Below are 18,639 nucleotides of genomic sequence, written 5' to 3' on the forward strand. Positions count from 1 at the left end.
TTAAAAGATTTTCAGAATAGTGTTAAATGAAGTGGGATACAGAACAAGCTTTTGTGTGAAGAGGGGCAGGGTTAGGAATAAAAATCTATATTCATATTTACTTGGCCAGGAATAAACTCTTGAATGACACATAAGAAACTAAAGAAATTTATTTATTTGGGGAGAGGAGGACATGGATAGGGGGAGACCAATACTATAAATCTCTTGATAATCTTTGGTTTTCAAATCATAGAACTTTATTGTGCATTCAAAATTAAATTTAAAAAATTTTAGAGGCCGGGCGTGGTGGCTCATGCCTGTAATCCTAGCACTCTGGGAGGCTGAGGCGGGTGGATCACTCAAGGTCAGGAGTTCGAGACCAGCCTGAGCAAGAGCGAGACCCCGTCTCTACTAAAAATAGAAAGAAATTATCTCGTCAACTAAAAATATATATAGAAAAAATGAGCCGGGCATAGTGGCACATGCCTGTGGTCCCAGCTACTCGGGAGGCTGAGGCAGTAGGATCGGTTAAGCCCAGGAGTTTGAGGTTGCTGTGAGCTAGGGTGATGCCATGGCACTCACTCTAGCCCGGGCAACAGAGCGACAGTCTGTCTCAAAAAAAAAAAAAAAAATTTTTAGAGACTGCCTGAAGGGGGAAAGGGGTGGGTGATAAAAATAGTAGCCTTTCCAAATCTGTTTATTTTCTCCCAAACTTCCCCCTGCCCCAATTCTCTCTCTCTCTCTGTTCCTTTCCCAGTCCTTTCCTCTTTGCAGCAAAAATAGCAGTATAAAAGAATGGAGCTGAAAGTAAAGTGGAGGTAAGTTGTTTGGAACGGGGATGGAGTGAACAGCAAAAAGGACTTTCTCTCTGCAAACTTCTGTGCTGCTTCTGCTTTGTTCCCTAGCTTGCTGAGTAGAAGTTCCCCATTCTTACTGCTACGCTGAGTAAGGGAGCTTCTGGCCCTTGCCTGGCGTCTGAGAGCACAGATTCACTACTGCGCATGCACCATTCCTGGTACCAGTGACCTCATGCCTCCCTGTGCCTCTCCTGTGGCTGTTCTACTTTATTATCACATTTAGGGACAGAGTCCTGGTGAAGTAGGTAAGGCATGCAGTGCTATTCCCATTTTAGAAATGAAGCACAGAAGAGTGATCCTCCTAATGACTGTATCATTTTGAGTGAAAAAGAAATCACTGTTTCCCAACAAATTTGGGCATGTTTCCTGAGTTAAGGAGAGATCTCAGGATCTGTCTCATGTCCGTTGGTGAGCCTTGTCTCAGATGGAGTGGGGGGACCTAGAAGGATAAGTAACTGCCTTCAGGACCTTCCAGTCCTTAGGGGGAGGTAGGGGAAATTCACAGAAAACGTTTAGTTAAAGGGACATTGCGTTAGTGCTGGGGAATGCAGAGCTGTTTAAAACCTAGCCTCCACCCTGGTAAGAAAGGGAATTAAGCACTCATCTAACTGTCAGACTGGTAAGTTCTATGGTAGAAGGAAGGAAAGGGTGATTGTAAAATGAACAGACTTTCCACAGAGAAGCAGAACAACAGCAGAATGGGGGATAAGCATTTTGGAGAGAGGAAAGAGCATGAAAAAAGGCATAGGGGCACAAGGTGCAAAGTGTGCTCAGAGAAGACCAGTAAGTTGAATGTGACTGGCTAAGGTAAAAGGAAATGGAAGGTAGGGCTGGGAGATGAGGATGAGAAAGGGAAATTGGGGCCAGCCAGGGAGGGGCCTTGACTGACAAGGTAAGGGGTTTGGCTAAAACCCACCGGGGACTTGTAAACAAGTACAGATGGGTATAGCTGCATAGTGCTAGAAACACAATGCTAGGTGACCGGGGGGTGGGAGAGAGCTAGCTGCTAGGAGAAGCTGAGAAACAAGGGCTGAACAGCTTCTTTCTAGAAGGGTCTAGGCATAAGGTATGGCTTGGGAAACTGTTCTGGCCATGGGTCTTTTTGGAGGTACAGGTGTTCTCTCCCAAGTTTAATATCTGTGACAGGTATTCTGGCCTAGGGAAGCTGACATCACAAGTGAGCTAAAGGCCAGAAGCAAAGAGAAGCAGTTCTTCAGAGAAATAGGAGTGCGCTATCATTGCACATCTGAGGTTCCAGGAGGGCCAATTATGGAGCCATCTGGAGAATAGGCCAGGAGGGGAAGAAGTTGTGTTCAGAGCTAGGGAAGATCCCAGAAGCTCAAAGGCAACATTAAGGCCTCAATGTGAGAAAAGCCTAGGCCACAGGATGACTCACTTCTTCATTTCTTAAGCTCTGTTCTACATAGACAATGAAACCTCCCTGAGATTCTTGCTGGTGTTGAGTAGGTGGGAGATTGATGCTTAGCTGTAATCAGGTCAGACTTCCTAGCAGCCACAACACATCAGATAGCCTGGAAACAGGGGAGGGTTTTAGAGTGAAGGGTGAGTTGCAGATGGAACTAGGGAGGAACATAAAGGGACTAATGAACTGGTTTGCCTGGGTTGGGTGGAGGGCAGGGATTGCCACCTATTGGCTGGTTAGGTAGGTAGGTCTGGATTAAGTCGTCTAGCCCAATGCAAAACACCACCCCTTAAAACTTTGTCAAAATTTGTATCTTATCAGAATATAGATGACATTCTACATCGTTACATGGTGCTTGATTTTAATTCTGAGATTTATTTTTATTCATTATTGAAAGCCCAGTAGGCTCAAAATTCTTAAGGGCCCCAAGACCCATTTAGAGAGCCATATTAAGAATAGTTTATGTTTGAGTCTGGGTTTAAGACTCAGAGAACCTGGGGTTGGGGGGCTGTGGAGGCACTTACAGATTTTTATAGGCTTTTGTTGATTTTTATTCCCTTGATTATAAAAATAATGGATATGTACTGTAGATAAATTTTTTAAATGCAGATAAAGAAGAATAAACATAATCTGTAATTCTACCACTTACAGATAATCATTTGGAGGGGGGGAAAAAAAAGAACTTTCTTTGAGCTAACCTGAACTAGCACAAGAAGAAAATCAGGTCCGTTTCCCAGAGCTCAAACATCATAATACTCTAAGGCCACAGTCTTCCCTGAGGAAACGGCTCACATAAGGAGCTATGTACCCCAGGGCTTCAATTTGTCTTCCTTAAGCTCAGGAAGTAGCTATAGTAGAAGCACACAGCCCCAGGCTCCTGAACGGAATAGATTCATTCAGCATTCAGAAGGAAAATGTGGCCTCTTATTCTTCTGTGTGTATGAATGCCCATGTGGGTGCACAATTCTACATCTAAGTGTGTATATACATACAACCTATCTCTACAGAGCTGTCTCTACTTTGGGACTATAGTCACACTTTCTGACTTAATCATCTTTTGTTGAGTTTCCCTGTACCGGGTAACTGTATTGAGAAAGCCGACTGCTGAAATGTCAGGTACCTTCTTCATAATTAATAAACTTTCATCTTAGAAAAGAAGGGGAAACACCAAGAGTGAGAAAGAACACAGGTTAAGAAGGTTGAAGGCACCAAAGATAAACATAAGATTTTTTCTGTGGGGTTTACAGCTTACCCTTGACAGTGGCCAAACAAACAAAAGCAGTATGTTCTTGGCCTGTATGGCAGCATGTGAGTATGTCACAGCAGAAACACTATGTAGGAAACGATGTATCTTATAGGTCTTATATTAACTCAAGTGCACAATTTAAAATAAGCTAGAATTCAAGAGGACATTTAGATACACTTTTACAATGCAATAATCCTTGCCTTCTAAGAGATGCTAAATGGGACTGAATGAGTAATAGTACTAGTACTAGTACCTGAGGAGAGGAGGGCTCCAGTAGCTTGGACAAACTGGTAAGAACAGTGACTAGTAAGAAGGCTTCTTTGCTATTAAAATCTTCCTCTTGGCTGCTAAGTAAATTCAACAAGGACCTCTGAGAAAGGAAAATATACACAGAAACATTAGCAGACATGCTCCTATTAGGGAGAAGAGACAACTAGTCAGAGATTTCTAAGACTTGGATAAAAAATTCAAAACTACCAAAATTCCAAGAGAATTATCTTGAAAACTGACTTTTCCTCCTCCACCCCCTGCCCAAATGTACATTAAAAGTCAACTGTGCACCCAATTTCTGGTGGCTCACAACACCCTGGAGCCCATCCATTGACCTCAGGCTTAGAGGAGGCACCAAACCCAGCATTCTCTACTCACCTTCCCTATTACCTGAAATACTATATATTTTATTATTTGTCACTCTCCTACTATATTAAAGCTCGTAAGGATAAGAATTTTTTGTTTCTTTTGTTCCCTGCTGAATCCTCAGCACCTAGTACAATTCCTGGAACACAGTAGAAACTTTAAAATTATTTGTTAAATAAAGAAATCATCTGTGATAGAACATCCTGGTATCGTGACAATTGTTGGTTAGAAACTAACAGGCTTCACTGTCCGGTCTTTATGCAATCTGACAAACCAAGCCAAATTATACCACAGACTCAAAAAGAAAAACATAGACTCTATACCTTTAAGGGCTCTTGGCTACTTCTTTATATCAACTCAGTGATTCTTGGAGGTAATGAGCTCTGCAGGCTGGGGGGGCTAAGCTTACACTCTCACTAGGATTGTTGTAAATGCATTACCTTCCATTCTGAGAACTATATTCTGTTGCTTGGATGACTCAGAAAAAATTCCTGTCCTACTTGCTCACTGTCTGACCAGCCTTACCAGCTGCCCCTGCTACCAGTTCCTTTGCAAAGTTCCTAGGCCAATAGAGCAGCTTCCCAAGGCTTCTCACCTGAAACTGCCGGATCTGGAATGCTGCTCTTTGAGTGACACTGACAGCTGCATCTTCTCTGTCTTCATTATCTGTGACATCTAGGAATGGAAAAGAATTCTTATCTTCTTTGGTATAGATTCATGCTTTTTTGGCCTTTTAATAGCTAAAGTTTTAGAAAGCTAAAAATGTGAAGAAAGATTTAAATGTACCTCTTAAATTTTGTAATTTCTTAATAATATATTCCATTTTCCTGTCACTATTTGTGGTTAAATGTAATCTGGTAAATACCAATTCTGAATCCACTAGATGTCACTCCCTAGCAACATTAGGATTGCCCTCAGGTATCTTGTGGTAGGTTAACAAATAGAATCAAGGGGTTTAGTTAAGGAGAAACCCAGACCAAGCCAATTTATTGATACTGAAATGCCTACCCAGAGCCCTGAGAAACTGCTGAATCTTGGGCTGATAAAACTGTTGCACAGCACTGAATATCTTCTGTAAACCCTCCAAACACAGCAGTGAGATGCTCTTTCCTTTTTCTTTCTTTCCCGACTCTTCCACTGAAGTAGGAATTGAAGTATATCTCCATAGCAAGACCCTGAAGTGAGGGAAAGTGATTTTATTTTTAAAGATAGGTTCATTGAGATACAATCAAACACAGTAAACTTCAGATCCTATAGGTGAAGAGTTCTAAAAAATTTTAAAAACTTACACAGTTGTGTAATGTTCCTACAGTGAAGGTATTTCCATCACCCTAAAAGTTCCCTCATGCTCATTGGTTGTCGATTCTCTCTTCCCATTTCCAAGCAACTACTGATCTGATTTCTGTCTCTGTGGCTTTACTTTTCACAAAATGTCATGTAAAAATGGTATCATTTAGTGTATAGCATTTTGAGTCTAGTTTTGTTGTATATATCAGTCATTTGTTCCAATTTATTGCTGAGCAGTCTTCCACTGTATGGATATACCAGTCTTTCCATTCACCAGCTGATGGGCATTTGGGTTGTTTCCAGATTTTGCTATTACAAATAAAGCTACTATAAATGTTTGTGTACAGGCATTTATATGAACAGATGCTTTCATTTCTTTTGGATAAACACCTAAGAGTGGCAATGGGCAGATCATATAGTAGGTGTGTGCTTAACTTTTTAAGAAATTGTCAAACTGTTGCAGAGTGGTTATACCATTTTACATTCCCACCAACATTGTATAAGAGTTCAAATTTCTTCACATCATATTAATGACAGCACTTTGATATGGTCAGCTATGATCAGTCTTTTTAATTTTAGGCATTATAATAAGTGTTTAGTGATATCTCATTATGGTTTTAATTTGCATTTATCTAATGACTAACTATGCTAACCACCTTTTTGTGTGCTTATTTGCCATCTATACATTTTTAAATTCAATTGCTTTCTTATTATAGTAAGTTTGAGAGTTCTTTATCTACTCTGGTTACCAATCCTTCATCAGACATGTGTTTTGCAAATATTTTCTCTAATCAGAAAACACTCCAAAGCATTTTTTGGAGAGCAAAGCAGAGTTAAAAAATTTTTACTTTATAGATATTGTACTTCTGGAGTTATATATAAGAAATCTTTGCCTAAAATAAGGCCACAAGATTTTTCTCTGTTTTCATCTAGAAGTTTTAAAATTTTGGTTTTATATTTAAATCTCTGGTCCATTTCAAGTTAATTTTTGAATATGGTATAAAGGATAATTTTTTTTTTTTTTTTGCATATGGACATTCAATTGTTCCAAAACCATTTGTTGAAAAGACTTTTGTCATTGAATTACTTGGCACATCTGTCAAAAATCAAATGGCTATATTTGTGTGAGTCTATTTCCAGACTATCTATTCTGTTGATTCTCCCATTACTACCCTATCTTAAATATAGCACCTATATAAAACTTGAAATGAGGTAGTGCATCCTCTTTGTTCTTGTATTTCAAACTTGTTTTGGTTATTCTAGGTCCTTTATTTTTCCACATAAATTTCAGCATCATCTTGTCAATTCTTATGATAAAGCTTGATAGTATTTTCATTGAGATTGTGTTGAAGTGAATCTATAGATCAATTTAGGAATAATGCACATCTTGACAATACTGAATCTTCCATCCATACACTCTATCTTTCCATTTACTTGGGTCTCTATGGCTTCTCTCATTAATGTTTTATAGTTCTTATCATACAAATTTTGCCCATTTGTTAGATTTATCACTAAGCAGTTCGTGTTTTGTGGTGCTATTATAAATGGTGCTGTTTTTTAAATTTCAGTTTCCAATTGTTCACTGCTAGTACGCAAATTAAAGTACAATTTTTTTTATGCTGACCTTGTATCCTATAACCTTGTTAAACTTACTGACAATAAACCTTGTAGCTTTTTTTATTCTTTGGAATTTTTTACATAGATAATTATATTATCTGTGAATAAAGATGGTGTTATTTCTTCCTTCTCAAACTGTATGCCCTTTGTTTCCTTTCATGCCTTACTGCACTGGCTAGGATTTCCAGTACCATGTTGAATACTAGTGGGAATTATACTGGTTGATGTACAAATTTTGGGCCAATCTTGCATTCCTGGGAAAAATCCCACCTAATGATAAAACTGTTGCTGTGTGTTCTAGAAACATCAGTGAAGTCATGCTGGATGACTATGTTGTTTACGTCTCTACTCCTTCCTGGTTTTCTATCTACTAGTTTTATTGAATACCAAGAAAGGATTGATTAATAATGAAGGATTTATCTATTTTTCCTTCAGTTCTATCAGTTTTTGCTTCAAGTATTTTGAATTTCTGTTGTCAAGTACACACACAGAATTGTCATGTCTGCTTAATGTATGATTTAATCATTAGGTAATATTCCTCTTTCTTCCTGATAATAGAATAACATTTTATATGTGACTAACCATCCGCATCAAAGCAGGATCAGAAGCCCTGATGAGCCCAGCCCAGGCAACACAGCAAGTTCCTATCTCTTAAAAAAAAAAAAGGACTGGCAAAAAGACCCAATATTGGTTCAGTAACTGGACTGCACTTTTACTCTTAAAACATGCCCACCCTCAAACTCTTCATCCCCAACCCCAATTTGCTCTGAGTGTGTGAGTGGCTTACCGAGTTATGTCACAGAGGTTGTGAAAGATCTTTTCTAGGTTTTGGCCGTCAGGGCCACTAACGTGCCCTGTTTCCTTTAGCTGCTGCACCTTCTGCAGAGCTACATTCACTGCGTAGCGCATAAACTCATTGCTGGACCTGAGAACAGAAAGGCTCTCTTCGTGGCTTTGGGTACTGTCCCTAGAGAGAGAAAAAAAAGAGATTCCTCTACTGCTTTTGGGATCTGGAATTAAGTCTTCTAGGGACTGTTCAGAACAGCAGCACCCAGCAAGTTCTAAAGGCAGAGTCTCCAGGTAGCCCATGACAAAGTCACTGCCATAGCTGCCCCTTCACAATCATTATTCTTAGTGTTTCCTCATTTTCTCCCCCTTCCCCAATCCTTTACTTTGATAAAATTTAAATGCCAAGTCTTAGTCTTTCTTTAATATTTTTGTTGTACTTTTGTTTTTTTAATTCAGTTTTTTTCTTTTTTCCCCTGTTTATCTGTTATTTTGTTCGAGCTACTTATGTAGATTTTCTTACAACACCCGCTGGAATTCATCCCTATCTTTTCATTCATTAGTCCGTTGTTTATTTTTCCTTTAATAATTCAAAGTATCTCTTTAAAGTGCCTACCTAGAATTGTCTGCTTTCATTTCAAGAAAATTAAAACCTCCTGACTTATTTCTTACTGTCATACAGTAAGAACTAGGAATTCAAACTAGGTAAAACAGGTGAACCTGGGTAGGCATTTAAGCATATCGTTGAGTGGCTATCTTTAAGCACTCTAGCAGAACCTTACCTGAAAAGAGCAGTGAGAAGATCAGACACAAATTTCATGGACAAAAAACTATCATTTGTTTTGTTCGCCATTTTAGTTTTGCCTTTACCAGCTTTTTCATTAAGGATGTCAGAGAGTTTCTTGTAACACATAAATAAGCTGAGAACCTCCTCAAACTTATTCTTACTGTATAACAGGAAAAAGAGACCACCAAGGACAAACATTAGAACATCGTGGTTTACTTTTATAAACAGTAATAAGGAAATCACAATGCTTCTTAAAATGTCATATTTTAGATATAACATTATAAATGAATGGACCTTGGCTGGGTGCAGTGGCTCACGCCTGTAATCCTAGCACTCTGGGAGGCCGAGGCGGGTGGATTGCTCGAGGTCAGGAGTTCGAGACCAGCCTGAGCAAGAGCGAGACCCTGTCTCTACTAAAAATAGAAAGAAATTAGCGGGCCAACTAAAAATATATATAGAAAAAATTAGCTGGGCATGGTGGTACACGCCTGTAGTCCCAGTTACTTGGGAGGCTGAGGCAGAAGGATTGCTTGAGCCCAGGAGTTTGAGGTTGCTGTGAGCGAGACTGACGCCACAGCACTCTAGCCTGGGCAAGAGTGAGACTCTGTCTCAAAATAAATAAATAAATAAATAAATGGACCTTTGTTAATATAGCACCAGGTCCCACCAATCTATCTGGGTTAATTTTTTTCCTCTCTTATTTATACTGGTCATCGCAGAGCATGAAAGTCCAATACTACCACTGATGAAATTTCTATATTAAAATCAGTGCTTGAGTTCGGGGTCTGGGGAAGTTTGAATAAATGAAAGCCTGCTTAGAGAGAGATATTCTTAACCCTGATAAGCATATGTTTTAGTGTTCTCTGGTGGAAAGAACATACTTTGGTCTTAGGCTAGATGTCCATTTAAGAGATAGTATCAGTCTGTGGTCTACTTCCTGCCTGGCATATTGCTAGAGTTAAATATAAATAAATAAATAAATAAATAGTGTTGTAAGAATATATATATTGTGTTATAAAATATATATATATATATATGAAATGGAGTGTTTGCCAAATTATAAGTGGAGTCACAGCGATAACTTACCTGAAATTACTTATGGAGAAATTATATTCTATTAGAACTTCACAAATTCCCATCACAAGAAAAGCACAGATATTATTTTTTATGCCAATACTAGTGCTCTGAGAAAAATCTGCTGATTTATCCTAAAAGATACAAGATAAAAATTAATAAGCTATTAATACTAAAAAACTCCATTATTCAGTACAGTTGAGGACTTAGCAATTACCAGTTCAAAGTCTTCTAGCTCACTCTTAATCATTCTACTAGTAATAGATTCCAACATATCATCTAGGTCTTGGTAGAATGCCTCTTCTTCTTCTTCTTCCTCCTCTCCTTGCTGTAGGGGCACCACTCTACTCTTATACCAGGCCAAACAATGCTGAATACAACACAGCAGATAATCCTGTAGGAGAAAATAAGTAAATTAAACTTTTTTTTTTTTTTTTTTTTTTTTTGAGACAGAGTCTTGCTCTGTTGCCCGGGCTGGAGTGCCGTGGTATCAGCCTACCTTACAGCAACCTCAAACTCCTGGGCTTAAGCAATCCTTCTGCCTGAGCCTCCCAAGTAGCTGGGACCACAGGCATGCGCTACCATGCCCGGCTAATTTTTTCTATATATATTTTTAGTTGTCCAGATAATTTCCTTTTATTTTTTAGTAGAGACGGGGTCTCGCTCTTGCTCAGGCTGGTCTTGAACTCCTGAGCTCAAAAGATCCACCCGCCTCGGCCTCCCAGAGTGCTAGGATTACAGGCATGAGCCACTGCGCCCGGCCTAAACATTCTTGAGTGTTAAAGATAACCTATGAAGCTTGTCATAACCAGCAAACAATTCTTATCCATAAGGCTAAATAAAGTAAGTTATTACTTTACTGCTTACTTGTAAGCATTACAAATTAAGTCCATCTGAATTAACAAATCTGGAAAAAAGTTAACAGAGGTATTGTTTTCTCAATTTTTCCCAAAGGAATTGGCCTCAAAAGTGACTGACACTGGCCAGGCGAGGTGGCTCACGCCTGTAATCCTAGCACTCAGGGAGGCCGAGGCAGGTGGATCGCTCGAGGTCAGGAGTTCGAGACCAGCCTGAGCAAGAGCAAGACCCCATCTCTACTAAAAATAGAAAGAAATTAGTCAAACAACTAAAATATATACAAAAAATTAGCCGGGCATGGTGGCACATGCCTGTAGTCCCAGCTACTTGGGAGGTTGAGGCAGAAGGATCACCTGAGCCCAGGAGTTTGAGGTTGCTGTGAGGTAGGCTGATGCCACAGCACTCTAGCCCGGGGAACAGAATGAGACTGTCTCAAAAAAAAAAAAAAAAAAAGTGACTGACACCTAAAAATGCAACATCACATGTGCTATCTTTGGTCTGATACAAACACCTCTGGATCCAGGTTGTGAAGTTAAATCCTCTCTAGTTCCAGTCCTAGACACTATTCTAAAGGTAGGGGTTTATATTGAAGGAATTTTCTGGAGACCAACACAGACTCTTAGATCTAGGCTGAGGACATTTCATGGCATAGAAGGCACACAAATGAAGGCAATATATGACAACTGAAAGACCTCCTCCTCCCTACCACGAGTTGTTAGGTCACTTGTGTTGGGGAGTTAAATTTTTATCCTCTCTTCCCTGTCTTTCTGAGGCTAGCTAAGAATTATCAACCTGTCCTAGTTCCTCTGAAGGTTTAACAGACTGCCAATTCTAACTCAGCCTAAATCATGTACTTCCTCCAGACGAATGAAGGAGATACTCTGGGTTCATCTGCTCCTAGGTAATATCCCTCCCCACATTCTTTTTTTTTTTTTTTTAAGAGATGAGGTCTCGCTATATTGCCTGGGCTGGTCTTGACCTCCTGGGCTCAAGTGATCCTCAACCTCAGCCTCCCTATTAGACTATTCCTTACCCCATTCTAAAGTATATTTATTTATTGCATGTAATCAAAGATCCATAAAAGGGAGATAAGATCTCCTCGAGGGAGTGGTAGATGCCTTGATTTAGTAAAGTGCTAACATGGAGATATCTTATCAATAGATCCATGGTGATAATGGTTCAGAAATGATAAACAGGAAAGATTTAAGAATAACTATTCATTGGAAGAACCAGGAAGAGTTTCACAGGAAAAGGTATCTCTTTGTGAAGATCAACCCTATCCTTAACAATAAAAATAATGGTTAAATGAGGAATAAAAGTCTCACCAGTGGTTCTTGTAGAGAGATATGATCTCCTTGGGTCAGAATACAAGCTTCTAATTTCAGAGGCGGCAGCAGATCAGGTTTTGGCTCATAGAATTGTTTTAACTGTGTATCATAAGGGAAAAAAGACATCATGGCTCATAAATGCTTTTCACCTTTTAAACTTGTCAAACTAAGGCACCTTTAATGTCTAATGTCTTCTAAGATACATTCCCCAACTCTCCAAAGAATAAGACAGCAAAATTCTTATTGCTTTGGCTCACCTACATCCTTTGTACTTGTTTTGGGCATTGTGCTTATTAGTATCATTTTTTTCTATTCCACTTCTATCATACTCCCTTCACACCTATCCTAAATTGTACAAGCAATCAGCAATTTTCAGTAGAGCTTGGTGATTAAGAATATAAGATCTAGAATAACACTGGCTGAATCCAAAATCCCAGTACCACCACTTATTCTTTTTTTCTTTTTTTTTTTTTTTTTTGAGACAGAGTCTCACTCTGTTGCCCGGGCTAGAGTGAGTGCCGTGGCGTCAGCCTAGCTCACAGCAACCTCAAACTCCTGGGCTCAAGCGATCCTCCTGTCTCAGCCTCCCGAGTAGCTGGGACTACAGGCATGCACCACCATGCCCGGCTAATTTTTTTTTCTATATATATTTTTAGCTGTCCATATAATTCTTTCTATTTTTAGTAGAGATGGGGTCTCGCTCTTGCTCAGGCTGGTCTCGAACTCCTGAGCTCAAACGATCCGCCCACCTCGGCCTCCCAGAGAGCTAGGATTACAGGCGTGAGCCACCGCGCCCGGCCCACTTATTCTTGATTTTTACAAAGGTATCCTTACCTTGGTTCCTCATCTGAAAAATGAGGATATTATTAATATAAACACTGTATAAGGATTAAACATGACAATACATGTAAGGTGCTTCAAACTACTTGGGATATAGTAGAGCTGAAGAAAAATGTAGCTACTATTTTTCTCATTTTTACTTTTGGATTCTGCAGAATTTTACTGGTCTGCCTATATTAACCTGAGTCAGAAGCACTGCTCTATGCCTTCAAAGATAATTTTCTATTCTTATTAAACGTGTGAATATAGATGGGTTGATCATTAGTTTGAAAGATACAATATAGCTAATAGGATATAAATTTTATATAGGATCAGGCCCAAGGCCCAGTGGATGACCCAAGACAAGCTTTTGATGGATAATATATGACCTTCTAAAAATTCCTACATATCTGAGACGTTAATTTCAAATGGAACTTCTTCAGCAGAATCATCACAAAGCAATGGCACTGAGAGAGAGAGAGAAAGAGCTTCCATTTCTAACAAAATGATGGACCAGGGTCTAGAGGAACCCTCTTGGTAGAGAACAATAAAAATTATATGGTATGTGAATTATATCTCAATAAAGCTGTAACCAAAAAAGACTCAAATCAATGCTTAATGAATAAATATTGAGAGTAAAAGACAGATAATCTCCATCTGAATTCTTCTCTTCTTGATGGTCCTTTGAAATATTTTACAATTTAAAAACATTTTTCAAACTGAAAAGTACAGACAGTAACCTAACAGACACCCATGTATGTCACCCAGATTTAAGAGATAATATTTTGCTATATTTGCTCCAGATCTCTTTTTACTTTCAGAAATAAAACATAACTGATCAGAACCTTATACAAATGGTTTTTCAAAATGTCCTTCTGACTTAGAATGACTGTTAACTCACAGGGATGACTGTTAGATGATGGCAATATGGCAGGTACATAAGTAGTGACCAAAATAAAACCACCCAGAACAGTGTCACATACCCCCGGCATATTCACAATGTTCCAGTGTACTAGTAATAGTTGAGAATTATTTTTATATTTTGAAAGGTCTGGAAAACTTCAATTGCTTCTCAGTGCCTCATTATCCATATATCCACAAACACGTATTTTACCTGTGAGAGCAGAGTCTGCATAATTGAATTAGCCAGCTGAGAGTTCCTTCGAAGAACATCATAGAACCCCTAAGAGGAATCAAATAGAAAAGAAATAAGCTCTTTAACAAAGATACTGTGATTTGGACGAATATAACTTTAAAATAACACTATTTTTCTTTATCTTATTCTTGGCTTTTTGATAAAGATGAAGACTGCATTAGCTATCAAGAGAGAAACAATTTAGAAAGTTTAGATTATTTGCCTAAGCTAAAAAGAGATCTCCAGTCACAGAGAACTGAATCAACAATCTGACCATAATCCTCACAATATTTAAGCAATGGGTCACTCTGGCTTTGGAGTACTTTGCCTCTTTAGTCAGGGATGTCCTAGGCTTCTTTTCTTTTATTTCATCCTTTATTAGCAGCCTTTCCTTTTAGAACATTCTTCCCACTTAGTTTCCAGTGATTCAAAAATTCCTCCTGGTCCTAAAACACCCTGATGTGGATCACCATGATATTTTTTCCCACCCCAAATTTCCAAGTCTTAGTTAAAAATTGCTCAGATTAAAATCCTGGGGGAACTTTCTTTCTGGAACCTGGAAAAGAGTTTGTACAGTTCATCTGTGGGGAAAAAAACAAATGAAAATTGACAAAAAAAAATTGTTTAAAGAAACAAAGATGAGTCCTAACAGGTATTAAAATATTTTAAAAATGTATAATGATAATAAAAAGACACTTTGTCTTGGCATAAAAATCTACAGGTGAAATAAAGAAACATCATATGAACAGAAATAGATTTAGTACATATAAAGGAAGCAATAATGTCTGAACAACTGGTTAATCTGGGGAAAAAATTAGTTCTTTATATATAATATTAAAACAAGTTCCAAGTGAATTAAGTTGCTAAACATAAAAAACAAAAGCATAGGCTGGTCTAATGGCAATGGGTTATCAGAACTTAGTAACATTAGTGTCACTTAAGTTGGTATAAAACCCCCCACTGCTAAATTTAACTGGCTTAAAATAATAAAAATCAAAAATTTTAAAATTAAATTAAAAAAATTTTTAAAAAGAAAAAAGAGGGCCAGGCACAGTGGCTCAAGCCTGTAATCCAAATACTCTGAGGCTAAGGCAGGAGGACCCCTTGAGCTCAGAAGTTTAACACCAGCCTGAGCAACTCTGTCTCTACTAAAAATAGAAAAATTAGCTGGGCATCATGGAGTGCACCTGTAGTCCCAGCTACTCAGGAGGCTAGGGCAGGAGGATGGCTTGAGCCCAGGAGTTTGAGGTTGCTGTGAGGTAGGCTGATGCTACAGCACTCTAGCCTGGGCAACAGAGTGAGACTCTATCTCCAGGGAAAAAAAAAAAAAAAAAAAAAAAAAAAAAAAAGGCCGGGCGCGGTGGCTCACGCCTGTAATCCTAGCACTCTGGGAGGCCGAGGTGGGCGGATCGTTTGAGCTCAGGAGTTCGAGACCAGCCTGAGCAAGAGCGAGACCCCATCTCTACTAAAAATAGAAAGAAATTATATGGACAGCTAAAAATATATATAGAAAAAAAAAATTAGCCGGGCATGGTGGTGCATGCCTGTAGTCCCAGCTACTCGGGAGGCTGAGACAGGAGGATTGCTTGAGCCCAGGAGTTTGAGGTTGCTGTGAGCTAGGCTGACGCCACGGCACTCATTCTAGCCTGGGCAACAGAGTGAGACTCTGTCTCAAAAAAAAAAAAAAAAAAAGGGAAAAAAAGAAAGAAAAAAGAGGAAAAAACTAAAAGCATAAAAAAACAAGAAGAAACTGTTAGTGAATATTCACTGGAAGGATATAGGCTCTCTACACATAAAAATAACAAATGTATCAAAGGAAAAGAATTATACCAAAAATTATTATTTTTGTAGGTCTAAGTTGATCACAATAATAAAAAACACAAATGGCAATCTGGCATATACTTGTACCCAATATGACAAAAGGTGTTTATATCAACACATAAAGTGATTTTATAAACCAATAATGTACTAAGTCTTTGATGAATAAATGAACAGCTATTAGGATTAATAGGGTTAGGTCTATAATCCATTTCATGTTAATTTTTTTTAATTTAGAGCTAAATAAGGGTCAAGATTCTTTCTTTCTTTTTTTGCATATGGATGATTGTAGAGTAGTTAACACATGAGGTCTGAGACTGCTTATCCTTAGAAGGCCAGCTTCTAAGGCTGGCCCTTGCAAACTGATGGCTGAAAACTTGGCTGGGAACAGTTTCCTACACCAACACAAAGCTTTCCCTAAATGACAAGAGTGGCTCACTATGCCTAAACCATACAATGTGGTTTATGCTAAATACAGGCAAACCTTATTTTATTGCACTTTACTGCATTTTACAAATATTGAGCTTTCACAAATTTAAGGTTTGTTGAAACCCTGCATCAAGCAAGTCTATCTGCACCATTTTTCCAACAGCATATGCTCACTTCGCGTCTCTGTGTCACATTTTGATAACTCTCATAATATTTCAAACTTTTTCATTATTATTATTACATTTGTTGTGGTGATCTGTAATCAGTGATCTTTGATGTTACTATTGTAATTGTTTCTGAGAGCCAGGAGCCACACAATCATACAACAAACTTAACTGATAAATGCTGCGTATGTTCTGGGTCATCCCTGGCCCCTCTTCCCATCTTCCCCACTCTCCTTGGGCCTCCCTATTCTCTGAGACACAATAATATTAAAATTAGGCAAATTAATAACCTGACAATGGCCTCTTAAGTGTTCAAGTGAAAGGAAGGGTTGCATGTCTCTCACTTTAAATCAAAAGCTAGAAATGATTAAACTTAGTGAGGAAGGCAGGTAGAAAGCCAAAAGAGACCTAAAGGTAGGACTCTTGCACCAAACTGCCAAGTTGTGAATGCAAAGAAAAAGTTTTTGAAGGAAGTTTAAAGTGTTACTCCAGTGAACACATGAATGATAAGAAAGCAAAACAGCCTTACTGGGGACATGGAGAAAGTTTGGTCTGGATAGAAGATCAAACCAGCCACAAAATTCCCATAAGCCAAAGCCTAATCCAGAGCAAGGCCCTAATTCTCTTTGATTCAATTCAATGAGGCTGAGAGAGGGGAGGAAGCTGCAGAAGAAAAGTACGAAGCTAGCAAAGGTTGGTTCACAAGGTTTAAGGAAAGAAGCCATCTCCGTAACATAAAAGTGCAAGGAGAAGCAGGAAGTGCTGATGTAGAAGCTGCAGCAAGTTATCTGGAAGATCTAGCTAAAATAATTGATGAAGGTGGCTAAGCTAACCAACAGATTTTCAGTGCAGACAAAATAGCCTTCTACTGGAAGAAAATGCTATCTGGAACTTTCATATAGCTAGAGGAGAAGTCAATGCTTGGCTTCAAAGCTTCAAAGGACAAGCTGACTCTCTCATTAGGGGCTAATACAGCTGGTGACTTAAATTGAGGCCAATGCTCATTTGCCATTTGGAAAATCCTAGGGCCCTTAAGAATTATGCTCAGCCTGAGCAAGAGCAAGACCCTGTCTCTACTAAAAATAGAAAGAAATTATCTGGACAGCTAAACATATATACAGAAAAAAATTAGCTGGGCATGGTGGCACATGCCTGTAGTCCCAGCTACTCGGGAGGCTGAGGCAGAAGGACTGCTTAAGCCCAGGAGTTTGAGGTTGCTGTGAGCTTGACACCACGGCACTATAGCCCGGGCAACAGAGAGAGACTCTGTCTCAAAAAAAAAGAATTATGCTAAATCTACTCTGTCTATACTCTATGAATGGAACAACAGACCCTGGATGATAGCATTATCTGTTTATAGCATGGTTTACTGAATATTTTAAGCCCACTGTTGAGACCTATTGTTTAGAAAAAAACATTCTTTTATTTTTTATTTTTATTTTTTGAGACAGGGTCTTGCTCTGCTGCCCAGGCTACAGTGTAGTGGCATCATCATAGTTCACTGCAACCTCAAACTCCCAGGCTCAAGCAATCCTCTTGCCTCAGCCTTCTGAATAGTTGGGACTGCAGGTGTGCACCGCCACATCTGGCTAATTTTTTTAATTTTTTGTAGAGATGAGCTTTCAGTATGTTGCCCAGGCTGGTCTTGAACCCCTGGCCTAAAGCAATCCTCCTGCCTCGGCTTCCCAAAGTACTAGGATTACAGGCATGAGCCATCTTGTCCAGTCAGTTCACTGAATATTTTAAGCTCACTGTTGAGACCTACTGCTCAAAAAAATAAATAAATAAATAAAAATAAAATCCTTTCAAAATACAACTGCTCATTGACAATGCACCTCATCATCAAAAAGCTCTGAGGGAGATTAATGTTGTTTTAATGCCTAACACAACATCTGTTCTGCAGCCCATGGATCAAGAAGTAACTTTCACTTTCAAGTCTTACTATTTAATAAATACATTTTGTAAAGCTACAGCAGCCATAGATAGAGATTCCTCTGATGGATCTGGACAAAGTAAATTGAAATACTTCTGGAAAAGATTCATCATTCTGGATACTATTATAAACATTCGTGATTCATGTGAAGAGGTTGAAATATCAACATTAATAGAAGTCTGGAAGAAGTTGATGCTGACACTTATGGATGATTTTGAAAGGTTCAAGATATCAGTGGAGGAAGTAACTCCAGATGTAGTGGAATTAGCAAAAGAATTAAAAGTAGAGCCCGAAGATGTGACTGAATTGTTGCAATCTCATAATGAAACTTGAATGGATGAGGAGTTGCTTCTTATGGAGGAGGAAATAAAGTGATTGCTTAAGATGGAATCTACTCCTGGTGAAGATATTGTGAAGATTGTTGAAATGAAAACAAAGGATTTAGAATAATATCAACTTAATT

The 18,639-nt window shown here is 38.7% G+C and overlaps 1 protein-coding gene across 3 annotated transcripts in view; it reads right to left on the bottom strand.

Moving 5' to 3' along the window:
• FANCI (FA complementation group I) overlaps window positions 1-18,639 on the bottom strand; it is a 69,799-nt gene that overhangs the window by 11,334 nt on the left and 39,826 nt on the right. For 2 of the 3 annotated variants that reach the window (XM_069466625.1, XM_069466624.1), the window contains exons 19-27: window positions 13,812-13,880; window positions 11,876-11,977; window positions 9,910-10,086; window positions 9,705-9,826; window positions 8,614-8,778; window positions 7,833-8,012; window positions 5,150-5,316; window positions 4,737-4,816; window positions 3,759-3,875 (exon numbers count right to left, since the gene is read on the bottom strand). In XM_069466625.1, coding sequence (XP_069322726.1) covers window positions 3,759-3,875; window positions 4,737-4,816; window positions 5,150-5,316; window positions 7,833-8,012; window positions 8,614-8,778; window positions 9,705-9,826; window positions 9,910-10,086; window positions 11,876-11,977; window positions 13,812-13,880 — 1,179 coding nt within the window. The remainder of the gene's footprint in view (window positions 1-3,758; window positions 3,876-4,736; window positions 4,817-5,149; window positions 5,317-7,832; window positions 8,013-8,613; window positions 8,779-9,704; window positions 9,827-9,909; window positions 10,087-11,875; window positions 11,978-13,811; window positions 13,881-18,639) is intronic. The other variant, XM_069466626.1, reaches the window with a different exon arrangement.

The sequence above is a fragment of the Eulemur rufifrons genome, chromosome 3 (genome assembly GCF_041146395.1).
Source record: "Eulemur rufifrons isolate Redbay chromosome 3, OSU_ERuf_1, whole genome shotgun sequence".
Taxonomy (NCBI): Eukaryota; Metazoa; Chordata; class Mammalia; order Primates; family Lemuridae; genus Eulemur; species Eulemur rufifrons.